Raw genomic sequence first — 22656 nt, forward strand, 5'->3', positions numbered from 1 at the left:
TATTTCTCGCGACTTCTATCTTTTCGGAAGCAAATCATGCCAGCTCACTATCACGGCGGCCATGTTGCCCATCGTTCCGTTTCTCCTTCCCCGATGGCATTCCTGCCAAACCTCAAACCTCATGGCCTCAAATCAAGGGTATCATGCCATGAATCATGGAGACGCAGCTCCTTGTGGTTGAGAAAACGAATGCGAAGCAAGCGCCTCACTCGGAGGACCTTGCTGAGCAGCACCAATGCAAAAAGGCCACAGTACGAACCAAATCAAGACGAGCCGCTGTGCTCGTCTGCGTGTTCCTTCAAAACTCCGATGAAATGCAACCGCCTTTTTTTTTTTTTTTTTTTTTTTCGTTCAACATGCCTGTTGAAGATGAGTGTAGCCTGCCGTGAATCAATGGCAATGGCACTCCTGTAGTCGTAAAATGCGCCGATCAAGATCGTTGATTCCTTCGCAATTTTGACGAAAAACGAGAACGCAGAGCCGTGATTGGATTCCGCGCCACGCCGCGCAGTCAATCCAGTATTTTCCTCATGTCATTTGGCACATAGCCCGTAGGAGAGATGGTCTTGTCTGAACGAGGGGATGACTTTGGGGTGGTAGCCAACTCCTTGACCAAGGGCTCGCTGTGTGGAGGAGCAGTATTGTTCTTGGCCGATTGTGGTGACACTGGAGCCATAACCATGGGAGGATGTTTGGAATCTGCGCCGCAAGCTTGCTCCTTTTCCAGAGTCTTCGCGGGCGCCTGGGCTCTCGCCTTTGTTGACTTGAATCCGAGTTTGAGCATAATTTTGCCGCCCACTTTCTTATCTGCTTCCGCCACTTGCACCGACTTTTTCTTTTGCTGAGTCTTCTTGGTGGTTCCTGTGGCCGGATTCTTCTTGCGGCCTTTGGGCTGCTTGGCGCCTGCGTTGGAGTCTTCAGGCTTTATGGTTGTTTGAACAAGATTGCCCCATGATTTGCCCTCGAGCTTTGGACTTGCTGAAGGCGTCATGATACCCTTGGCCTTGTCGACGTGCTTCTTGCGTGGAGAAATTGGAACCTGAACTGTTGGGCTGGGCCTCTTGGCTATTTCACGATATTCTTCCTCGGTGACTTCCCTCGCGTCGATAGGCTGATCCCATTTGCGCATGGCGGCTTGCTTCGCCACTGCATCGCAAGGCCCGCGTACAATGAGATCCCAGCAGTTGTTCAAGTCGACGCCCTTGGGCTCAGGTTCATTGTTGATCCAGATAGAGATGCCATCCTTGCGGTCTCTCACTGTATTAATCATTTCACGTGCGATGCGCCTGACACCAGGCACCTTCAAGGTCGTTCCAACGACTACGACCGCATCTGGTCGAGCGCGTAGATCGGCAGTTGTGACACGGCCGATAGCATCCTCATCGGGTCCATTTTCATTGTACAGGACCATGCGCGGGCGTAGTCGGCCGATTCCATGGCTCCTCTTCCCAGCAACGTTGGTGCGCACATTGTCCGTTACGACGCAGGAAGCGCACTCGGGTGGAGTTGGGCCGTCGAAAAGGGCTGCGTCAAAGTCTTTGACTTCTTTGCATTTGACGCAAAACATTTTCTCGAGGCCGCCGTGGAGCAAGACCGTTTTCGGCCAAGGGGCCTTTTGGGGGAGTGGAGTCTCGGTCGCCAACGGTTCCAGCGCGGTTTCCAGGCCATCGACGTTTTGGGAATAAAGCCGAAGTAACCTGCCCTCGTCGGCCAGCGTCGCGATCAGATGGTGAAAATCGGTCGAACGGGCCTCCTTGGACTTTTCCGACAGCGACCGAACCATTTGATGAAATGTCGCAGTCGTGGCAGGATCGCGATAGACAGACGCGTCAAAGAGATCTTTGCCAGAGGTTTTGAGGTTATGCTCTTGGCGAAGGCTGTTGAATAGTCCAGTAGATGATCGGAAATCGGGGACTGGTAGGGTTAGCGTCGTTGCGCGCAGGCTTCGCGAGGTGAGGTGAGGCGAGGCGGGTGAGGTGAGGGTGGAACTTACTGCCGGCCGAAACCGATATCCCTGCGCCCACAATCATGACGATTTTGCGCTTCTTGTGGAGGACCTTGAGCAGCAAGTCGAGAGCCTCACGCTCGCCCGGCTGAGTCTTGTCAATGTCGTCGCCGGACAGGTCCAAATGGCGCGTTACGCGTGGCTTTGGCTCAGCGACCCGCCTCTTCTTCCGGGGTGGGCCGTCGTCGTTGGGCTGACGCGCGCGTTGTTCCATGTTGTCGGGGAGCGGTGAGCCCTTGGTCGAAGGATGTTGTGAGGGAGGAGGAGAAGGATAGAGTTCGGATGGTGGAGTAGGAGAGCGCGAAAGAAACGAGCATTGTGAACTGTCGTCGTCGGAAGACATTGTGAACGAGTGGCAGTCTGGCGACGGCGGTGGGCGGAGGAGAATGCGGCAGGCACGAAACGGGCGGGGGTCCTTCTACAACATGGACAACAACAGCAGCAGCAGCAGCAGCAGCAGGTGGCAGGCCAAGTCGATCAAAGAAGGCGGAGGATGAAGTGGCCAAGGACGGTGGAGACGGCGACGGAGCGAGGGCGGCAAAGAATGGGATGGTGTGAGGGTGGAGGTCGGGGGGTGTGAAGGGTGAGAGATGGATCTGGGGTGAGGTTCAGGTTGGTAAGTTAGTGGCTCGCTTGGCTTGGCGTAGGTACGTAGCGTAGCGTAAGGAAAGGCGCGGTAGTAGGTACGTACCTAGTGAGGCCGCGGCTCGACGTGGGACGTGGGACGTGGGACGTGGGACGTGGACGTGGACGTGGACGTGAGGTGCCGTACATGTGCCGGCTTGTTTACCACTCGGCCTTCCATTATTTTCAGTCTGTGCGTGTTCGCGCGGCTTCTCGTTGACACTCTCCCGCTTTCAAAGGCCCATTTCCAAGTCATAGATAATTCTGCTCTCGACGTCATGATTGCTCCTCCCCTGCGCCGTCGGTCATGTCTTTTGGCTGCAGACGGCCTGGCGCAGCACTACCGCACCGAAGAGTGCAGCATGCCAGCCAGCATCAATTGCGGTACTCGACGTAGTTGATTTTGCAGACCCACAGCAAGCGACTGGCCGGGCAACGTCTTCTTCCCCAACGCATCGTTGTTCAAACCACAGTTCAGTGGGTGCGCAGTTGAGGGTGTCCTCCAGATGCCCAAACATGGCTAGCGTGCCAGCTGAGTCAGCTCCCATGCTTCCAGGCCTGGCTTCATTTCATTGCACCTGATCGCTGATCACAACCCTCCAGCTTCCACTTCTCGCTTGTCGATACGTATTGTTGCAGCGTTGGATCTTCTTGTTAGCATTCTGTGCATTCTTCTCGCGCCGTATCTACGTATCCTGCTTGGCAACACTGGCTTGTTGCAGCCTTCTTGCGCTAGAGCGGCTGGTGCCGCCGCATCTCTTGGTGCTTCCACAATCAACTTCCCCGTAATCGTCCTGCCACGATATGCCCTTGATGATGGACGACGACGACCAGTACATGGAAGATCTCTTCAATGATTCAGCCGAGCAAATCCCCATTTCTGTTGGTGCCCCTCCAGTCAAACGGTTGGCTCAACGCCTCGACGAGTTGCAAGAAAACGGCTGTTGCCAGTAAGGCTGCCTTTAACCCCACCGTGGAAACATGCGACTGACAACGTTACCCGCCTAGAAAAATTGCATGGTCAAAGAGTGGTTGTGTGGCCAGCATCACCCGTGACGGTCGAGGCGTGAACCTCCGCGCTTTCCAGCGGGACTCGTCCACAGGCAAATGGGTGCTGGGGGACGCATCGCCTCTTGAAATCCTGTCGTCGCACGATGAATATCCTCTGGTCCATGTCTCCTGGGGCCATCTGGGAGTCGATCTCACCATCATTGACGCGGCCGGTAGAGTTTTGATTTTCACCGCAACCCAAGCAGTAGACAGATTGAAGCTCGCCAGGGACAATGTCACTGACCAAGAAAGTGAACATAATGCAGTCGTTGGCTTACACTGGCTTCCTGTTGCTCCTCAACAAACCAAAGTAAGCGAACTCATCTTCCCAGCCACAGTCCCTCCTGACATGGCCCAGTATCACGTCGTCTGGTCAGGCGAACGCGGTGAAGAAAGATGGCGATACCATATAACGAGTCATGAGTGGAAAGAACCTCACAACCCTTTGCGTGTGTCACTGGCAGGTTTTCTGTGCTTTACCCGTGGCGGCACTGTACGCCTTTTCTTCCAGCAGCCGGACCAGCAGTGGGCCGACACATCCACAGACATTGAACCGGCCACTTCTGCAAAAGACGTCTTCACCCATGCCTCTTTTGCATCAGACACGGCAAGCTCCATCCTACTCGCTGCACACACCGTCACTGGCTCAATCCTCGTCTACCGCGTAAAAATCAACTGGAATGCTCAGGCCGGAAAACCTGCATCGCCTGCCCTTGATGTTTCGCCTCTAAAGACGGAGCTCAACTGCTCAGCCCAGGTGTCAGACTTGGGCACGGGCGACGCTACACTGGGAACGAGTGCAAAAATCTCATATCCTGCAAAACTCACACATTTGGAATTCGTCCCCAACGGCCCAGAAAACGGCTCTCTCGAACCTTCCCACCCCACCATCCTTGCCGTCTTCGCACACACTCCGCCCCCCATACCATCAATAATGGACCAAACACAGTCCCATCAGCCTCCTTTTAGCATCATCTCGAGGTGGGAGCTGCATGAAAGTAGACATGGCCTTCTCCCTGGATTCGAGTCGATCAAGAAAAGACCCGTCAACCCTGCGGAGCGACGAGTACGTGAAGATCTTTTATCCTATACTCAAGTCGCTAACCTGGATTAGCATGAGGTGACTCTCAAACGACTACCAGACATTGTCATGGGCACAGCGACCATTGGGCTTTTTTGTCTCAACTTCTACACAAGGTTTGCCTTTTGCCAGAGCAACGGTTTCGTCGAATTCCGCGACAGGTACTCCATGGAGGTAATTTCTGCGGATATGAACCAAAATCGGGTCACTTCTCTTATCCAGTCGGGATTCTCTTTCACAACAAATGAACCAGGTAGGTCAAAGGAACTCTTTTGGCATATGTCTACTAATCCATGCTTGAAGGCTTGCACGTGGCACTGTCTCCAAGTGCATGTATCCTGGCCACCATACAACCTGATGGTCAAATAACGTGCAAAAACATGGAATTTACATCGGGTTCATTGAACGATGGGACTAACAGCCGTACGTATCGTCCTCCCTCATGCTGATTCCAGGATCTGATGAAAAACAGCGGAGACAACAGCCGCAATTGCAGCATTGGTGCTTCAGTACAGCTCCGCTTCGCTGTCATACTTGACTGTGGATGACCTGTTTGCCATCATGCCTCAAGACATGGACCCTCGTGAGCACTGTTCCAAACGCCGTCGTCAAGATTTTGCCAACTGACGATCGACAGGGTTGAAATACCTTTTCCTCAGCGAAACCTACCACTGTTTGAATGCTCCTGCGGAATGGTCCAAGGAGGATACTGGGGAAGGCGCCGTCAAAGAAGTTATGCGCCAAAACGTCATCCGGGCGTGTCTGAGTACGCAAAGCCTGCTCGGATTACGCAGCGATGGAACGAGGTCCTTGAGCGGCAAGTTGGCTTGGACGATTTTAAGTCTTCGCTTTACGTCCACGATCATGAGCCTGCCCGTATATCAGGTTCGCTCCACGCGAACCGAAAGTTTCACGCCAGGTAGGTCGCGTTAGAGAATGATTTAGGACAAGACTCACCTGGACACAGAAATCGCGGCACACATCAAGGGTCTCGTCAAGTGGAACGTAGATCTGGTGGTTTACATCTTCGAAGAGTTGATAGAGCTCTTGAGCTCATGTCGAGGGCGTGAAAATGACAGGGGCTTTGTTCAACGAAGACGTACGCAGCTACCTGATCTCCCTCCCTCCCGCAACTGATTGCTAATGCTCCAGCCACAGTCAACGAGATGTGCTCGCCAGGCTTGCTGCTGCTTTTGTGCAGCTTCCCTCGTTTTATCATCCGACTTATGCGCCCGGTTTTCCAAGGACTTCTGTCAATTTGCAACGCGCAAATAAGGAATGCGCCCACGGTAGCGGCACGCACGGAATTCCATGCCATCTTTTCAACGATATTCTCGTCGCCAGTGCCCGCCATCCAAATGATTCTCATAGTCGACGAGGTGGACAAAGCGGTCCGGCATGCGTACGAGAAGGCTCAGTTTAGCGATGAGCGACGCAAGGCAACCGAACGAGAAATGCTCATAAGTGCCGAAATCCCAGACGTTCTAATGCCTGTGGTAACGCATCTGTTCCGCTTGACAGCCAAGATCCTGGAAAGTGTCGACGCCTCGAGAGTCATGTACTACGATCTACGGTGGCTAGGTCTAGGAGAAGATCGCAGGACAAAGCAGTGGAACGAGAGGAACACAGTCGACGTGCTCAGGAAGGTGGTGCTGACTGAGAAGGACGTTAAACGCAAATGCGTCAAATGTGGCAGCCTGAGTAAGGATATGGAATGGAGGGGCATCCACAACAGATGCAGCTGTGGCAGCCCTTGGGTTATGGGTGGAGCCAAGTCCTGATGAATTGGACTGGACACATGGCATTGGAAGTAGAGGAAGAGAATTCTGGTTTCTTATTTACTGTAATTAGAGTTGCTTGCGGGCCAACAACCACAGTAAGCGCTGATTGGACAAGGCCTCATCCCGCCTCTCAAACGCGCTTGGCCTAACCGCCCGAGCTCTCTGTTTGGTCCAGCTACGCGTGGTCAGTTCTCCTGCCCATTCTCTGCATTACAGGGGATAATTTTCTCGCTGTTGGAGTACAAATCAATTCTTCGCCTTCGCGCCGTTTGGTGGTACCGTACTGTCCCTGTCTCGGTCGTCAAGGTTTAGCCGTAGCTCCGATCTCGACCGATAGACATGTCTCTCGCTGCTCCGCTTACCATTCGCAACCTCACTTCCACGCCTCTTGAACTGAAAGTCATTGAGCGCTACGATCGCGAGAATCCGCTCAAGAAGGGCGTCGAAAAGATATCGCACAATGTGACGACCCTAGGCCGAGGCCATGCGAAACACAACGAAAACGACCACAACTTCGAGTCTCAAGGTGCGTCATGCCGCAATTGAATACTGACTCTTTCACTGACGAACCCTGAAGATGTCAGCATCCGCATTGCACCTTTTGCGATCCACAAGACAGAGATTGCGTGCCCCGATCACGCCAAAGAGACGTTGCGCTTGACGTTCGAGTACGACGGCCAACGATACCGCATAGACACGCCGCAGAAGAACGAATCGCAAGCCTTCGTGCCACTCGCAACCGACCCCAAGCGCCAGTATGTCGGAATCTTTCTGCAACAGCATGGCCACCTCGCCATATACTCGTCAGCCAAGCTCAGCTGTTGGATGAAGGAGCTGAAAGACTCGACGCCCCTGTCTGGCATTTCCATTCCTGGAACGCATAATTCACCCACCTACCACCGCGCCCTCCCTTCGGTGCGGTGTCAGGCCGTGTCTCCTAGAGAGCAGCTCGACAATGGCGTGCGATTCTTCGACATTCGCGTCCAGCCCAAGTACCCCAACGACCCAAACAAGGATACGCTGATCCTCGTCCATGGCGTTTTTCCCATATCTCTGACAGGCAGCAAGACCTTTCGCTCTCTCGTTCACGACGTGGAGGCTTTCCTGCAGCAAAACCCTTCCGAAACCGTCATTATTTCCCTCAAGCGCGAGGGCACAGGCCCCGCAACCGATGCGCAGCTCTCGACCATTATCCACGACCACTACGCGAACCCAGAAAAGAACACGAACTGGTATACAGAGCCGCGAGTACCGTCGTTGGGTGAGGTACGTGGCAAGATTGTCCTCGTCCGGCGCTTTGGGCTTGAGGAGAGGGTCAGAGCTGCCCACGATGGTGGTTGGGGCCTCGACGCCGAAAACTGGGCGGACAACACGGCCGATGACACGCACGGCGCTGTCAGGGTCCAAGATTTTTACGAGGTCCTCGAGCCTACTTTGATTGACAAAAAGTCGACGTACGCCCTCGAACATTTGGCGCGCGCCGCTGAATGCGTCGTTCCCATCCCGGGTGTCACCTGCGACGTTGACAACCCGGTGCCTCCTGGCCCGTTGTTCTTGAACTTCTTGAGCGCGTCCAATTTCTTCAAGATTGCCTGTTGGCCGGAGAAGGTTGCTGCCAAACTCAACCCGGCCGTGGTTGAGTACTTGTGCACCCAGCACCACGCTTCAGAGACGCAGAACGGAGACGGATCAACAGGCGTCGTGGTCTGTGATTGGGTTGGCGGCACTCAAGGTTGGGACCTGGTCAAATGCATTGTGGGAATGAACGCATTGCTCGAAAGAGAACGAGGATCGTAAGCGCGAAGCGTGAGGAAGATCGTGGCTGGCAAGTGTACATTCGCCCTTGGTGGGCTGGCCCCGTTGATTTTTGTCCGTTCTTGCTCCATCTTTGTAGTTCTGCGAAACCCTCAGCTTACTGGGCATAATGACACAGCTAATTTTGACTTCAATCAACACGCCACAGCTTTAGAGTTGTGACGAGACGTACGAACAAGAGCATACAGCCGCTGGACACACCAACACATTAAGCAGTTGTAACATTTTGTCCGTTAGATGTTGTCCGTTAGGATGACTACTTTGCGAAGCTTTGCATCCTTCCCAGTCAAAAAAGTCGGGAAACCGAACTAATCCGGGGCCACGGGGCCCGACTCAGACCCGGACCAGCCGCCGAGCCATGGACAGGGCAGAAACTTGCCGATGACAAGTCGCGTTTTCTGAGCGTGTGACAACTCTACGACAACAAACCGGAAGCCGTCATGCCATAGCCGCCACAAACTTTGTTTCCTTTTGTCATAACATGCTCTCTCCTAGCAGCGAAGCACTGCACGTCTCGCCGCCCTTGGACGCATCCGGCTCTTTGTTGCCGACTAGTGTCGAGCCCTCAGGAGATGCCGAGCGGCACATGAGAGTTTACTGAAAGCATTGAGCTGAAGTCAATCAGTGCACAGGCACCCAAATCGACTGGACCTTGCTGTCAACGGCAGAGCAGTCAACAACCACAACCATCAAGATGGTCTGCTTCACAGCTCCTTCAGGTGTGGATACACGTCAGTAAATTGGAACCACCCAGGTCGACGCAGCTCGGAGCAGTCAAATCTTGCTCTTTCTATGCAATTCGAATGCAGGAAAAGCTGCATGCCATTTCCTCGGAGAGGCTGCCGGCGGCGGTGGTGTTAGTAAAGGATGACCGCCAAGCTGGCGTCTGATTGGCTCGCTGTCACTTGCCGTGTCCAAATTTCCCACGCCCCCCTGCGCCCTAGTATCGACCAGCAGCAATTGTTTGACTAAGCCTGTCCCGCCCTCGAGGGCGTCATTGAACAGTCTGTGGTTCTTGACACACACTTTTTCGGGGCCTTATTTAAATCCTCCTCTGTCTTCTCCTGGTGTCTTCATTCCAACCGCTCCTTGCCGTTATGGATTCAGAAATCTCGTCTGCTTTGCAATAACATCAACCTTTCTTGGACTTTTCGAGTCGAAATAAACACTTCCCTGCACCCTGTTATCTTCTGCAATAGCGAGCTCGTCAACCACCATCACTAGCCATGGCAGCCGGACCGAGCAGCATGGAGAAGACGACGAGGTTTGTTTGCTCTTTTCTCAAAAATTCCAGAGCCCTCTATGTCACTGAATCGTCACAAGAGCCAAGACTTACGCCATGCTACATACAGGCCTACCGAATCTCCTGAGCGGGTGAATCCACCCCAAAGCCCGGAGTCGGAAAGAAACTCTATGGATTCCATCGAAGAGTCTGCTGAAGCTCGTCTGGAGCGTCTGGGCCGCCAACGGCCAGAGGTTTTTCGTTCGAAATGGGAAGAAATTGGATTCATCTACTCCGTGACCATGTCACAAATGTTGACTGTAGGTCAAGCCCCGTCCATTGAGTAACCACAACTGACGTAGAATCAGGAATACTTTGTCTCGGGCTTCAGTGTCATCCTGCCGACGGTTTCCCGCGAACTGAACATCCCCGACTCATCCAGCACCTGGCCCATGAACACCTTCTCGCTAGTCGTGGCCTGCTTCTTGTTGATCTTCGGCCGCCTGGGCGACATCTACGGCGGCTTCCCCGTCTACGTCGGCGGCATCATCTGGTTCACCTTGTGGTCCTTCATCTGCGGATGGTCACAGAATGAACTGATGATGGACTTTTGCCGCGCGCTCCAGGGCCTCGGGCCCGCCGCGTACCTCCCAACGGGCCTCATGCTGCTGGGCAGCTTTTACCGGCCGGGGCCGCGTAAGAACATCGTCTTCAGCCTGTACGGCGCCATGGCGCCGCTGGGCTTCTTCGTCGGCATCTTCTTCGCAGGCGTTACGGCTCAGTACACCACGTGGCGCTGGTACTTCTTCATCGGCACCATTCTCTCGCTCAGCACCGTTGTGGTCGCCTACTTTGCCATCCCGTCGGACAGCCAGACACGCAAGAACTTGGGGGTCAAGATGGACTGGTGGGGCGCGCTGCTCTCATCCGTCGGCCTGATCTTGCTCGTCTTTGCCATTACGGACAGCTCGAGCGCGCCCAATGGCTGGGCCACGCCGTACATTCCGGCGCTGCTGGCGGTTGGCATTCTCGTGCTTGTTGCCTGCGTGTACGTCGAGGGCTGGGTGTCGGAACAGCCGCTCTTGCCTTTCGACATCTTCAAGGTCAAGTACATGAGTCCGCTGTGCATCGCGCTGCTCTTTCAATACGGCAGCTTCGGAATTTTCCTCCTTTACGCTACATTCTAGTAAATCTATACCCTGAACCCCTATACTTCTACCACCTATTAACTCACCCTCCCAACAGCATGGAGAAAATCATGGGCGCCAACCCCCTCCAAGTAACAGCCTGGTTCGCGCCCATGGCCGTCGGCGGCATCATCATCTCGACGGTCGGCGGCATGGTCCTGCACCACCTCCCGGGCACAGTGCTCATCTTGGTCTCGGGCGTAGCCTTCACCATCAGCCCGCTGCTCTTCGCGCTTGCGCCGGCGGGCGCCAACTACTGGGCGTGGGTGTTTCCGGCCATGATCTGCGCAACCATCGGCATCGACGTGACGTTCAACGTGGCCAACATCTTCATCACGACGGCCATGCCGCTACGGCGCCAGGGCCTCGCCGGCGCCCTCATCAACTCGCTCGTCCAGCTCGCCATCGCCGTTTTTCTCGGCTGGGCCGACGTCGCCGCCGCGAACACCGAGCACAGGGGCCGCAGGGAGAGCTACAAGATTGTCTTTTGGTTCGAGCTGGCGTGTGCGGCCGTGGGCCTTGTCATTTTGGCCCTGTTTGTCAAGATTCGTCCCGCCACGAGCGAGTTGACGGCTGATGAGAAGGCCGAGCTGGCTGCCGAGGAGGCCGAAGTGATGCGGAGATCGAGGGAGGAGCCGGTAGGCGTGCAGACTTGAGGAGAGGGACAGCTGTCAGTCGCCTGACAGCGCCCTGCTCTGCTGTCTTAATGCCCGCTATGAGATATGAACGCCACGGCCATGGACATATGTTAGACTAGATAGGTAGCCTGTTAATACGCGGAAGATCACATCTAAGCAATAGACGGTTGTTATCTCAGATCCCATTCCAACTGTGACTCAAAAAAGAGTCCCCAAGGAAAAGCTGCCAGTCACCATATAGAATATCTACCCCGCGAGATAAGGCTGATCGAATCCTGCTCTACAGCGAATTGACCGCTGGGGCGAAGAAAAGAAAAATGTCCCCCCCCAGTGTCCTCCTCGGATGGGAGGACGGGTCCCCGCAGAAATGCTCAGCAAAAGTGACACAAAACGAAAAGAAAAAGCCAACGCCAAAAGGACGAATCCCCCAAGGCCATGTATCGCTTTGGCCGGTTTTTTTTTTTTTTTCCGCAGCAACAACACCAGGTATCCGCCAAAACAACAACTCTCCCGGCCCCAGTCCCCCGTCCAATTCAAAGAAGATGGTGTTTTGAAATGCCAACTCAAGCCGCCGCAGCCTATACGGCTCCACCGCCGAATTCGGTAGCCAAGCGCTCTTGCTCCTTCTCTTCCCGCAGCGCGTCCGTCTCTTTCCGCAGCGCCTCGAGGTCCCAGCTGTCGTCCTCGTCCTCACTCTCGCTCTCGTTCTCCCAGTCGCCCTGCTCGAACAGCGCACGACCGGTGGCCTCCTTCATCTTCTTGGCCTCCTCCTCGGCGGCCTTCTTGTCCTTGCGCTCCTTCTTCCACTTGGCAAACGAGTCGGGGGTGACGGGGGTGCCGGGCCCGCTCAGCTTGTGGCGCTCCGACTCCAAAAAGTCCTCGAGCGTGAGCGTGTTGAGCGGGCTCTTGTCCATGGCAGCCTTTTCGGCGGCGCGCTGCTCCTTGGTCTTGAGCACGAAGCCCGGCGGCAGCATGTGCTTGTACATGCACTTGTCGCCGCCGTTGGGGCACACCCAGAACCAGCCGTACTTTTGGTCTTCGATGGCGGCGATGAAGTACTTGCACACCTTGTCCGTTGTCGTCCTCGGGTTGCCGTGCTTGGACTTGACCACGTCGCGCAGCTTCTCCTCGTCCCAGTTGGACATGTCGTCCTTCTTCTTGGCCTCCTCTTCTTGCTCCCGCGGGTCGATGTAGACGTTCTTCTTCTCGGCCTTGCGCTCCACCGAGAGGTCGTGCGAGAATTTGCATTTCTTGCCTATTCATGGCAACATTTGTGTCAGCAACATGAATCGATAGTAGCGACTCTCAATCCATCATGATGCCCATCGCGCGCGGCAAGGCTGTTTGCGATCGCGTCGAACTCACCTTTTTCGCAGCCGCCTTTCTTGAAAAACTGACACACAATCGTCTTTGGGTCGACGCCAAAGGGCACCTTTTGCACTTGCACAGGCTTGAAGAGCTCAGCTGCCTCTCTTTGCGCCTGCTCCGCTGCCTTCTTCTCCCTCTCGCGCTGCTCCTTCATTGCCTGCTTGCGCTTTTCGTCTGCCGACATGTTGCTTGACGAGGAGGCCTTCAGCTGCGCAATCTGCTTCTGGGCCGCTCCTCCCTTCTTGTTCTTCATGCCAAAGGTCTTGTCGACGGCGACCTTCTTTTCCTTGGGCTTGTTGTCCTGCTTTTTGGGCGGCATGGTGGCGGTATTTGATCTGGGTTTCCTTCAAGGGACGAGTAGGTAAAAGAGTGGGTTCCTGGGTCGGGACGCCGGTGGTGCGGTCGAGCCTTATTTTTGGGGTGATGGTGGTGGATGTTCTCCGCGCGTGCGGATTGTCAGAGTCAGTTCAATGACGTGGGGTGGAAACGTCGGAATAATCCGTTTCCGCTGCGAAGGAAACACATGGCCGGCACCTGCAGTTCTGCCTGCCCCATGCGCTGCCCGACGACCGACTGGACGCAACACTGGCAAGGTACCCGGATCTCTTACGTGTGCATAGCTCTCGACAGTCGCAACGCCGAACCCCATCATTGAACCCGTAATCCTCGTTGGTCGCGTCCAATCTCTCAAGCTTCAGTATGTCAAGTATCCTCCGATTCCCTTGTTTCCTGTTGACGCAATTCCAGACCTCCACGCTCTACACTCCCTCCCGCAAACACCACCGATCCCCAACCAACATGATTACCGACACGGGTCTTTACACGCTGGCCATTTTCCTCGGCAGCGCGGCCATGCTCATGATCGTCCTTTACCACTTCCTCGAGATCAATGCTAAAGACGCCGAGCCCCTCTCGAAAGAACGCAAGGCGGACGCCCTGCCCGCAGGAAAGGGAAGGAGCTAGACGGAGCCTCAAAGTCGAGCTGCAAAGGACACTTGGCCACAACTGCATGTCGGGCATCGCTCCATTTTGCGATAGGTAGGAGGGAACAGGCATCGCCGGTCATGGTCTGGTCGCCAGCGTCCTTCTCATGACGGCGCGTGCGCATGAGCAGCGCTGGAGATGTAAAAGCGTTGAAGATACCAAAGCAACTTCAATCAGGGCGGCGTTCGCGGAGTCAACCAATCAAGGATATGGAATGGATTATTGCTTCTCTGACCGAGGTCATGTTTTGAACAACCAAATTATCTAGCATAACATTTTCCAACCCAACCCAGTGATCACCTTTCTGCCACCTTGAGCAAACGACCAGAACCTCAATCCCGTTGCCGATCGCAACTACAATCTGTGCTGGTGTATTGTGCCCTCTTCTCAGTCGCTGTGATCCTCTTGTTGCTCGCGACGCCGCACGAAGCGCCTCTGAGCCTCTGCCACCTTTTCCGCAATCGTCATATCGGCTTCATCCTTCCGCAGACTGTCTTTTGGCTTGACTGCGGGGTCAGAGATGACGAAGCCGCCGAAGGCGTCCCTTTTCCGTGGGAAAATCTTGGGAGTCACCTGTCTGCCTGTCTTTGGGTCGTAGAGATAGGCTTCACTGTTCGAGTCTTGCGACTCTAATCGCCCTTGTCCATTAGCATGCCTGGAAAGACCCTGGAGTGATATACAAAATCGCGCTACTCAAACGCAAGCACTAACCCGAAAGGCCACCAGCCTGGCCGTCTCCGAGCTCCCAAGAAGTGGGCCCAAGGTGAGCGAATTCTATGTGGTCCACAAAATCCTCTGGGACTGAGAATCCATTCGGCTTGCCTGTTCGCGGATTGACGCTCAAATGGTTCTCTGAGCAGCCTTCCCAGAAGCAGGGGAATTTCTTGTGCTGGTTTACGGCCTGGTGAAACTTGAAGACGTGTTTGCGAAGTGTCTCCATGTTGTGTAGTTCCGCCACGCATCCCTCCCACTGGCACTTGAAAACGCTGTATGGAGCTGTGCGGCGCGATGCAACGCTCGATGCACGCGAACCGCCACCTGCTGGAGTTTTCGCGTTTCGCTGGAGCGCAGCAAGTTCTTCGGGTGTGAGGCCGGCGGCTCGGGCCTGCGCCTCTTTGCTGTGAATGGCCTTGCGCCATCCGACAGGACGACCTTTCTTCTTGGGCGCGGGAGTGCCATCTGGATTGAGTTCTTGTCGACGAAAAGCGGAGTACCCGCCGAATGAGCCGGCCGATTGCGAGCCTTCGGCCATGGCTGGGGAGTGGTGGATGAACGTTGTTGGTGGGGTTGTACGCGGGTGGTCGGGCTGCGGGACGCGGTCGCGTTGAACAGGAGTGGCCCGAGCGTCGGCGCCAAGTTCGTCCGCCCTGAACGGGAAGCTGCTGTTCCGTGCTGTTGCTGGAAACTTTGGAGTGCCCGTTCTCGGTCTTCCGGGCCCACGTTCCTTTGCAACTGCAAGCCAAGGATCAGGAGTGGCGTTGCTTGAGACTACATCTGGTTTTGGGAGGATTTGTTGGAGTGCTCCAGGGCGATGCTCTGGAGTTGCATTGCTTGGAATCTTGGGCGGTGGACGAACTTTTTGCTGCTGCGGAGACTCTTCGTCCTCTTCATCAGCGTCGTCATCGTCAATCTCGATGACATTGGCGTCGAAAGCATCTGCTGGAGGATCTCCGGGATCTATCAGATCCCATCGAATCGTGCTCAAGTCCGAGTTGTTGTCGACGTTTTTGAATGATTCTTTGAGAATGTCCAGATGCCCATTTAAAGGCCTCATTTCTGGGTGCTTGCCCGTTGCGAGAAGCACGTCTCGAGCAATTGTTCTCACGTCGTAGCTCGAGCGACGAAGAGCATTCTTCTTCTCGATAGACCGCACGATGTCCATGTTTCTCGTTCTGTCCTCAACCGCGGAAGCAACTGGAGTGGCGACGTGGGCGCTATAAGATGCAGGCGTTGGTTGGCTCGGATTAACGGCCGATGAAGGCAGAGCCCACGTGGGTGTGATGTCCTCATCTGGACCATTGTCTTGCTTTTTGGCAGGTGGTAGATCCTCGTCGTCGTCTTCGTCATCGTCGAGGGCTGTCAAGTCGATGATCTCACTGAAGTCGCGTTTTCGTGCTGCCTCTGCCTTTGTAGCAGGTTTTTGACTGGTTTCCCTGCTCCCCGAGCCTTGTCGACTACTAGATTCGTGCCTGGTATGCGGCATACGGGCGACAGGAATCTGTGGGGGTGGCTTCGGCAAAAGTGGTTGAGTGCTGGTGGGCTTTTCAGCCGCTGCAAAGTACGGGCTGCTGTGTTGGGTTGCTTCTGGGGGAGGGTAACTCGGTTGCTGGGCGTGTAAATGCCCTGTAATCATTTGTGAATGACCCGCTTGAGAATGGGCACTTGTGTTTCCGTTGTTTGGAACAACAGTCTGTTTCTGGGTCAAATCGATGGTTGGCGGCGGATTTACGACACCGTTTGCCTGTGTAGCAACCGGCGGTTGCGCACGCGTTGAAGCTTGATTGATGTCAGGAACAGCACTCAGAAGAGACCGAGCAAATGATGCGCGCTCTAGCTTCAAGCCTGTAGACTCGAGCCACTGACACAATTCAATGTACTTGGGATTGCGATTCAAGAGAGTGCATATCTCTTCTGGGGTCACTTGCTTGTCCGCATTTTCAGGAATGGCGTTCAGCCAGTTCGAGGCAGCCTTGGAAATTTGGTCCTTTTTGTCAGCTGGCCACATAGTGTTTCCAGATGGAGGTGGAGGTTTCATTTGAGGCTGAGGTGGTTTCGGTGCATGGCTCACTGCTGGTCCTGACGGCTGACGCGGAGTTGGCGCTTGTTGAGAATGGTCTGTAGGCGGAGGGGGCCGATTTGTAGGAGCGGCTGGTGTAGCAGTCTGTCGGGCAGGCTGGGCCTGGGGTTGGTTTTGAGGTCGTGGTGATTGTGCTGAACCGTTTCTTGAAGCCGCTTGTGAGGGTGGCAAGTGACTCCTACGTTCTTCCTCCCATATGCGAGCAAGCGTTGTGGGATCTTTTGAATTCAATACGCGCATTTTTGCCATCAGCTCTCTTATCTGAGCCTCGGTATCCTCTGTATCCCCTTCCGCGGCGGATAATGGCGCGGGATTGTCGGCAGCCCTCGACATCTTGCTCGTGGTGTTTGCTATCTTTTTTGCCTTGGCTGTTGATTGTGCTGCTTGCTGCTGGGCCGCAACTGCTAGACGATGCTCTTCCTGCTGTCTCTGCTGCTCTGCCTGCCGCCGCTCCTCTACCTGTCGTCGTTCTTCGGCCTGCCGCCGCTCCTCGATCTGTCGTTGCTCTTCGGCTTTCCGTGCCTCTTCCTTGCGCACTTCTTCTTGTCTCCTTGTGTCAGCCTCCTGCTCTGCCCTTCTCCTCTCTACTTGAGCTCGTTCCTCAAGCTCTTTGGCTGCCCTTAGAGCTTCTCGTTTCCGTTGAATTTCGGGCCAAGGGTCGTATATTTGAGTTGGATCCACGGTCTCAAAGCCTCGTTGATCTGCTGCAGTTGTCTGATTTTGCTGGCCACCGGTCCACTGGCAAGATGCGGCAGAGGTTCCGGTCTGTGTCACTTGTGCAATGTTTGGGAGTTGCCGGCTGGAGTAATCAGGAGTATTGGCTGGCGCAACAGTGTGAACCTGTGGGTGAGAGAGGGCGTGTGTTGCCGAGGGCAGCTGCGGAGTTGATGACAGCGGCATGGGTTGCGCCACCGGCTTCGGTGTTGGACTCGCGTTAGCAAAAGTTGGTGTTTGATTCAATCCAGTAGCAGTTGGGCTTTGCAAATTCCTGGAATTAAGCGCAGGTGAGCGCTGTTGCGTCCTGCCCGCGAGTGAATTTTCACTTTTTGGCCTGGCTTGCTGCGTCCCAAATCCAGTCCCGAACGATGTGTTTGAATTGTTGGAGTATGTTCTTGTATGGTCGTACGATTGAGCGACCGATGCTGCTTTTTGGGAGGAGGTCACTGGAGACTGAGCGGTAGAACGTTGATTGGCATTGTGCAGACCAGATGCATAGGCAAGCTGTTGTAGATCAGTTGATCTAGTGTTCCGGACCGCGCCCGTCGATGAGTTTCCCGTTCCATAACCCGTAGCGCCGTAGTATTCGGATGGGTAGTTATAGCTGCTCGATGACGCGTACGTTGGTGCGGTATAGGACGAGTAGGACTCAGAAGCCGGCTGGGCCTGGGACGGATATTGGCCTCCTGAGTTTGTCGCAGACCGTTGCTGGTAGTTACTGTATGGCTGCGATGCTGATTGCTGGCTGTGTGCGCCGAAATATGTCTGATTATGGGCCATTTACTTTTGAGAAACAGGCAACGGCCAATGTAGACTCTGCAATGGCTCCAAGACCGCGTCTAGCCTTTCGTGAGTTAAAGCACGCAGACAGGGTTGATCATAATGCGCTGGGTGTCACGAGACGCAGTGGCAAATGGCTGACAAAAAACGCGTCGCGGCGCGTAGGCGACGGAGATGAAGAAGTTGGAGTTGGGCGCGTAAGCATTCGGATGGGGCGGACGTGCTGAGAGCTGCCTGGATGCCGTTGAGTTGTTAGTTGCACGGATACCGGGCAAGTCCCCGTCGTCGAGTAGGTCCACAGTCAAGCGTCCTGTGGTTGCAGGGCAGCCGGCGGGGAGCAACTTTAGTCCGGTCGGCTGCACTTCGGCGAACCAATTTTCGACGCACACCAGAATTGACCTGCCGGGCGACAACTCTTGACTTCGACGAGACGACCAAGTACCCGCCCTACGACAACACCACCCAACACCTCCGCGATGACCAAGATCAACCAGAGTACGCTACCGGCCACCACTGCGCCGATACTCACGACCTTTCCGCTAATGTAACCTCGCGCAGGCATCGCCTCCTCGCGGAGGAAGTCGCGCAAGGCGCACTTCGGCGCTCCCTCCAGCGTCCGCCGCACTATCATGAGCGCTCCCCTGAGCAAGGAGCTTCGCGAGAAGTACAACGTACGATTCCGACCCAATTCGAGCTTTCAGACGTTGCTGGATCTTGGAAACCCCACTGAGCGACCCCGGAGGTGCCACGACAAACAAGACACGTGCTGATGATGCTCGCGAGCAGGTTCGCTCTATCCCCATCCGCAAGGACGACGAGGTCACCGTTGTCCGGGGAACCCACAAGGGCCGTGAGGGCAAGATCACTTCCGTCTACCGTCTGAAGTACGTTATCCACGTCGAGCGTCTCACCCGCGACAAGTCGAACGGTCAAGCCGTCCCCGTCGGCCTCGCTCCCTCCAACGTCGTCGTCACCAAGCTCAAGCTCGACAAGGACCGCGAGAGGATCCTGGAGAGGAAGGGCAAGGGCCGTGAGGCCAAGAAGTCGGCCCAGAAGGCATAAATGCGGTCGGAGAGGTGAAGGGTTGATGATTTTCTCATGGCTTGTCAAGCCGGACAAAAGGACTCGGTCTGGCTTTTATGGTGTCAATCGGACGAATGCATACCAATTCGGCGTCTCCAAATACATCGAGTCGTGCGGCCCTAAATGCGGGTGGTCTAAGGATTGTGGACATGAAAAACCAATCAAAGAAGTCCAAGTTGTGGCGCCAGTTGGAATCGAATCTGGCGAGAGACTGTGTGCTGACCCAGGATGCTAACGACGTAGAGATCGGGATGCCCAATCTGCCTCCGTTTCCCCAAGGCTCCGGAAATGTCTCGACTCCGGTGCGACCACCGCTAGGATATCTACTCGGCAGACTCCAACCGTGACTGCAAGCAGTTATACGACTAGCGAAGAGCGAAACTTGGTCTATTCAGACTAATTCTCGCCTGCAGACTGTCTACGAGGTTACGACCAATGACATGGATAGTTTGATGGGGAGAGACAATTGAATTGTGGGCTTCGGACAGTCCATCGTGCACCAATTACAACTAATGAATACAATCGGATTGAGCAAACATTGTCTTCCATTCTTGAAAAGCGTGCAAACGAGGTCTTCACACGGAGCAAGGTCTGAGGGTATCAACCGTACTCGACCGGCTGAGGCGTCCCCGAGTATTGCACTGTGGTGTGACTCCAAAACACCTACTTGAAGGGGCTTGAAGACAAACGTTCCATTGCAATTGCCAAATTACTAGTGAGCGCGAAGTCTCGGGACTATGCGTTCAAACTCAAACATGGCTCATTCATTCGACATACGAGCAGGGTCCATCACCCACAGGACTGCCATTCCTTGCCGATCACACGGCAGCTCTCCATTCCATTGACAACGCACTGACATGCTACACTCCACCTTGCCCGGCACGGCTAGTCTTGCATCGCAACCTTATCGATAGAGCAAGCGTGCCGCGTTGGTGTAAATGACGCAATTGGAGCTTTACAAATCAACGACGGGCTCGGGACTGTACAACGCGCGGGGGCGGCTCCAACCCACTGAATACTTGTCAGCAGCTTGTGCCTCACGACATTGACCTTGACACGAGTATTATATAAAATCCCACGTCGACGGAGCTCACGGAGATACATCAAAGCACACTACCCTCGTCGCAGCAAGGAAACCATAAACACCATGTCTTCAGCTCTCATTGCAGTCATTGCCGGCGTCGGCCCAGGAACAGGCGCAGCTGTCGCGCGCAAATTCTCGTCTCTTTACCCCGTCGTCTGCTTGGCCCGCAACCCGGACAACTACAATGACCTGGTCAAAGAGATCAACGGCAACGGCGGCAAGGCCATTGGCATCTCCACCGACATCTCCGACTCGAGCAGCGTCAAGGCCGCCTTCTCCAAGATTGGCGACGAGTTTGGGAAGGACTACTCCCTTGCTGTACGTATCGAAAGGCTTGCGTTCTCGACTACTCGACTAAGTTCTGTCTAGGCAGCCATCTTCAACGCCTCTGGCGGCTTCGCCCGGAAGCCCTTCCTCGAGCTCACCGAAGACGAGTTCCAAACCCCTCTGAACGTCTCAGCACGTGGAGCTTTCCTCTTCTCGCAAGCCACCCTGCCACTGCTGCTCAATGCCACCTCCAAGTCCAAGTACCCGCCGTCCCTAATCTTCACCGGCGCGACGGCGTCGGTCAAGGGATCTGCCCTCATGTCTTCGTTTGCCACTGGCAAGTGGGCTGTGAGGAGCTTGAGCCAGAGCTTGGCGAGAGAGTTCGGCCCCAAGGGCGTCCATGTGAGCCATGCCATCATTGACGGCATCATTGACATCCCGAGGACCAAGGAGTGGCTCAAGGACTTGGGCCCCGAAGCCAAGATTAGCGCGGAAGGGGTAAGTCATTTTTTTCAAACCAGATTGATATCCATGCTAAGTTCGTCTAGATTGCGGATTCGTACTGGCACTTGCACACACAGCCAAAGACTGCTTTCACTTGGGAGGTTGACATCAGACCGGCCGTGGAGAAGTGGTAAGGATGGAATATACTGCCCTGCAAAAATTCATTGCATGAGTCGTCCAAAAAATGCTAGTCAGATTAGGAAAGTGGGTATCTCATCAACGGAAATTGATTTCTTGCCATCCTTTGTTTCCTCCTTTCTCTTTTTGATAGCCGCATTTTGTGTTGGCATGCTGTCTTTCGCCGAGACGTCCTCTGTAGATGTCCACAGTGACGTAACGGATGGTCTCACTCGTCTTGAGAAAGCCGAAGTTCTCGACGGAGTGCCGAGTATCTCTTCTCTTGGAGGGCTGTGCTGGAGCTTCGGCAAACGGTTTGTGGCATCAGCCGAGCGGCGGATTGCGCTGCTTCCGCTGCTTCCACCTTCTTCGAACAGTGGACGTTTTAATGATGACCGTCGCTGGCTTTGGAGGGGATCCGAGGTTTGTCGCTGCGGCTGTGATGGATTCTCGTTCTCTCTTCGTGAAATGGAGGATGGTGGGACCGATTTGCTGCTCTCCCTTTGCAATGAAGGTCCGTCCAAGTCGTCGCTGTCCGCCTCTTCATCACTGGCTGCTACGCGCTGGATCTCTTGGGCCAACCCGTCCATGGTGCTCTTCTTGTTTGAGGCCGCTTGCTTGGACCTTGAATCAATGATGGACTTCATCGTTGCCTTTTGGTCTGTTGCCCGAAAGCCTGCTGCCGCCCTGGTATTGGATTTGGAACCTGCCAGCTTTGCCAACTGTTGGGAAGAACTCGGAGCATTGCCAGCCATCAATCCACCAAGTTGAGGATCAAACATCCATGGCGTTGCATCGTCTCCAGAATCGTCCGAATTTCGGGTTGCCTCTACATTCTTGGCGCCCAAATTTCTAAGTGTCTCCGCCTGCTTTTCTGCCTTTATTTTGGACTCTTTCATTTTGCGCTTTTCGATCGACATTTCAAAGCGGAGGTCTACCGGTCGAGCCATGTTCTGGAGAACTGACTCGTTCTTCGCCCGTACGAGACGCTTCAAGCGATGGTATTCTGCGTGGTGGAGGTGCTGCGTAAACAGGCGCGATGTATCGAGGAATTCATCTTCGACCATGACCCAAATATCGTCGGCATCGAGGCCATCCCTCATAAATCTGGGCGGTGTGAGGATTTGGCCTCGTTCTACTCAATGGTAATGCACGTACTCTTGCGTTGGTGGTTGCGGAGGGGGAGATGTAGATGGTGTTCGGTCTGCAATGGATCAATACACTATTTCCAAGCTGTTTTGTCCGTCTAATACCTGTTCTCATCCCATGCTCTCTACCACGAGAACTCCGCTTGTCGTTGCTCGTCTCATTTGATGCTGCCGGTGTTATTCGCGCTGGTTGCTGTTTGGATGGAGGGATGGTAGGGCTTGTATCGCTTCGGGGACGTGATTCCCTATCTTTGAGCCACGGTAATTTGCGTCGCATCACGTCAATGTCGAATGGATGGGTTGGTTACGCAGTTGATCGGAGGTGAAGTTGACGGGCAGATCAACCGAAGGTCTACCATGAAGTTTATCGATTAGGGTTGAGGCGCGCGTCATCAGGCGCGTCA

The 22656-nt window shown here is 54.7% G+C and overlaps 10 protein-coding genes across 10 annotated transcripts; 6 read left to right on the forward strand and 4 right to left on the reverse strand.

Annotated features, from left to right (window-relative positions):
• Window positions 1-225: 225 nt before the first annotated feature.
• Window positions 226-2630, reverse strand: IWZ02DRAFT_412487 (DHS-like NAD/FAD-binding domain-containing protein). Its single transcript, XM_066765732.1, has 2 exons — window positions 1994-2630; window positions 226-1914 (listed from the first exon to the last, which is right to left on the reverse strand). Exons 1-2 carry the CDS (start codon window positions 2346-2348, stop codon window positions 512-514), a joined length of 1758 nt encoding a protein of 585 aa, XP_066627353.1. The 5' UTR covers window positions 2349-2630; the 3' UTR covers window positions 226-511.
• Window positions 2631-3189: 559 nt separating this feature from the next.
• IWZ02DRAFT_25837 (mediator complex, subunit Med16) lies at window positions 3190-6711 on the forward strand. Its single transcript, XM_066763289.1, has 9 exons — window positions 3190-3579; window positions 3638-3989; window positions 4038-4745; window positions 4794-5013; window positions 5064-5183; window positions 5233-5343; window positions 5398-5679; window positions 5728-5859; window positions 5919-6711. The coding sequence occupies exons 1-9, from the start codon at window positions 3434-3436 to the stop codon at window positions 6539-6541; spliced, it is 2694 nt and encodes an 897-aa protein (XP_066627354.1). The 5' UTR covers window positions 3190-3433; the 3' UTR covers window positions 6542-6711.
• A 169-nt stretch (window positions 6712-6880) lies between these two features.
• On the forward strand, window positions 6881-8338 carry IWZ02DRAFT_369883 (phosphatidylinositol phospholipase C; the record flags this gene model as incomplete). The annotated part of the gene is made up of 2 exons (XM_066764465.1): window positions 6881-7067; window positions 7119-8338. The coding sequence occupies 2 exons, from the start codon at window positions 6881-6883 to the stop codon at window positions 8336-8338; spliced, it is 1407 nt and encodes a 468-aa protein (XP_066627355.1).
• Window positions 8339-9582: 1244 nt separating this feature from the next.
• On the forward strand, window positions 9583-11421 carry IWZ02DRAFT_429403 (MFS multidrug transporter; the record flags this gene model as incomplete). The annotated part of the gene is made up of 4 exons (XM_066765986.1): window positions 9583-9620; window positions 9709-9898; window positions 9947-10764; window positions 10824-11421. The coding sequence occupies 4 exons, from the start codon at window positions 9583-9585 to the stop codon at window positions 11419-11421; spliced, it is 1644 nt and encodes a 547-aa protein (XP_066627356.1).
• A 153-nt stretch (window positions 11422-11574) lies between these two features.
• On the reverse strand, window positions 11575-13229 carry IWZ02DRAFT_440147 (uncharacterized protein). The gene is made up of 2 exons (XM_066766814.1): window positions 12769-13229; window positions 11575-12658 (listed from the first exon to the last, which is right to left on the reverse strand). The coding sequence occupies exons 1-2, from the start codon at window positions 13088-13090 to the stop codon at window positions 11982-11984; spliced, it is 999 nt and encodes a 332-aa protein (XP_066627357.1). The 5' UTR covers window positions 13091-13229; the 3' UTR covers window positions 11575-11981.
• Window positions 13230-13236: 7 nt separating this feature from the next.
• On the forward strand, window positions 13237-14014 carry IWZ02DRAFT_440149 (Oligosaccaryltransferase-domain-containing protein). The gene is made up of 2 exons (XM_066766815.1): window positions 13237-13468; window positions 13519-14014. The coding sequence occupies exon 2, from the start codon at window positions 13570-13572 to the stop codon at window positions 13732-13734; it is 165 nt and encodes a 54-aa protein (XP_066627358.1). The 5' UTR covers window positions 13237-13468; window positions 13519-13569; the 3' UTR covers window positions 13735-14014.
• IWZ02DRAFT_25883 (uncharacterized protein) lies at window positions 13985-18332 on the reverse strand. The gene is made up of 3 exons (XM_066763300.1): window positions 17465-18332; window positions 14467-17005; window positions 13985-14384 (listed from the first exon to the last, which is right to left on the reverse strand). The coding sequence occupies exons 1-3, from the start codon at window positions 18047-18049 to the stop codon at window positions 14143-14145; spliced, it is 3366 nt and encodes a 1121-aa protein (XP_066627359.1). The 5' UTR covers window positions 18050-18332; the 3' UTR covers window positions 13985-14142.
• A 193-nt stretch (window positions 18333-18525) lies between these two features.
• On the forward strand, window positions 18526-19111 carry IWZ02DRAFT_467183 (60S ribosomal protein uL24; the record flags this gene model as incomplete). The annotated part of the gene is made up of 3 exons (XM_066768543.1): window positions 18526-18544; window positions 18608-18720; window positions 18836-19111. The coding sequence occupies 3 exons, from the start codon at window positions 18526-18528 to the stop codon at window positions 19109-19111; spliced, it is 408 nt and encodes a 135-aa protein (XP_066627360.1).
• Window positions 19112-20279: 1168 nt separating this feature from the next.
• Window positions 20280-21121, forward strand: IWZ02DRAFT_486852 (uncharacterized protein; the record flags this gene model as incomplete). Its single annotated transcript, XM_066769301.1, has 3 exons — window positions 20280-20534; window positions 20586-20981; window positions 21032-21121. 3 exons carry the CDS (start codon window positions 20280-20282, stop codon window positions 21119-21121), a joined length of 741 nt encoding a protein of 246 aa, XP_066627361.1.
• On the reverse strand, window positions 21050-22618 carry IWZ02DRAFT_25666 (uncharacterized protein). Its single transcript, XM_066763278.1, has 3 exons — window positions 22358-22618; window positions 22263-22308; window positions 21050-22211 (listed from the first exon to the last, which is right to left on the reverse strand). Exons 1-3 carry the CDS (start codon window positions 22527-22529, stop codon window positions 21179-21181), a joined length of 1251 nt encoding a protein of 416 aa, XP_066627362.1. The 5' UTR covers window positions 22530-22618; the 3' UTR covers window positions 21050-21178.
• Window positions 22619-22656: the final 38 nt, after the last annotated feature.

The sequence above is a fragment of the Phyllosticta citriasiana genome (assembly GCF_038021145.1).
Source record: "Phyllosticta citriasiana strain CBS 120426 chromosome Unknown IWZ02scaffold_1, whole genome shotgun sequence".
Classification (NCBI taxonomy): Eukaryota; Fungi; Ascomycota; class Dothideomycetes; order Botryosphaeriales; family Phyllostictaceae; genus Phyllosticta; species Phyllosticta citriasiana.

Excerpts from the sequence above, each read along its gene's own strand:
- IWZ02DRAFT_412487 (XM_066765732.1), bottom strand. The coding sequence starts at position 2,348 with ATGTCTTCCGACGACGACAGTTCACAATGCTCGTTTCTTTCGCGCTCT. Across the intron at positions 1,915-1,993 it reads GATATCGGTTTCGGCCGGCA|TCCCCGATTTCCGATCATCT; the intron begins GTAAGTTCCACC and ends TAACCCTACCAG.
- IWZ02DRAFT_25837 (XM_066763289.1), top strand. The coding sequence starts at position 3,434 with ATGCCCTTGATGATGGACGACGACGACCAGTACATGGAAGATCTCTTC. Across the intron at positions 3,580-3,637 it reads CAAGAAAACGGCTGTTGCCA|AAAAATTGCATGGTCAAAGA; the intron begins GTAAGGCTGCCT and ends TTACCCGCCTAG. Across the intron at positions 5,344-5,397 it reads GCCTCAAGACATGGACCCTC|GGTTGAAATACCTTTTCCTC; the intron begins GTGAGCACTGTT and ends GACGATCGACAG.
- IWZ02DRAFT_440147 (XM_066766814.1), bottom strand. The coding sequence starts at position 13,090 with ATGCCGCCCAAAAAGCAGGACAACAAGCCCAAGGAAAAGAAGGTCGCC. Across the intron at positions 12,659-12,768 it reads GAAAGGCGGCTGCGAAAAAG|GCAAGAAATGCAAATTCTCG; the intron begins GTGAGTTCGACG and ends TGCCATGAATAG.
- IWZ02DRAFT_440149 (XM_066766815.1), top strand. The coding sequence starts at position 13,570 with ATGATTACCGACACGGGTCTTTACACGCTGGCCATTTTCCTCGGCAGC.
- IWZ02DRAFT_25883 (XM_066763300.1), bottom strand. The coding sequence starts at position 18,049 with ATGGCCCATAATCAGACATATTTCGGCGCACACAGCCAGCAATCAGCA. Across the intron at positions 17,006-17,464 it reads CGAGTCCAACACCGAAGCCG|GAGCGGCGGCAGGCAGAGCA; the intron begins GTGGCGCAACCC and ends CGACAGGTAGAG. Across the intron at positions 14,385-14,466 it reads CCAGGCTGGTGGCCTTTCGG|AGTCGCAAGACTCGAACAGT; the intron begins GTTAGTGCTTGC and ends AAGGGCGATTAG.
- IWZ02DRAFT_25666 (XM_066763278.1), bottom strand. The coding sequence starts at position 22,529 with ATGCGACGCAAATTACCGTGGCTCAAAGATAGGGAATCACGTCCCCGA. Across the intron at positions 22,309-22,357 it reads AGAGCATGGGATGAGAACAG|ACCGAACACCATCTACATCT; the intron begins GTATTAGACGGA and ends GATCCATTGCAG. Across the intron at positions 22,212-22,262 it reads CCGCAACCACCAACGCAAGA|ATTTATGAGGGATGGCCTCG; the intron begins GTACGTGCATTA and ends CACACCGCCCAG.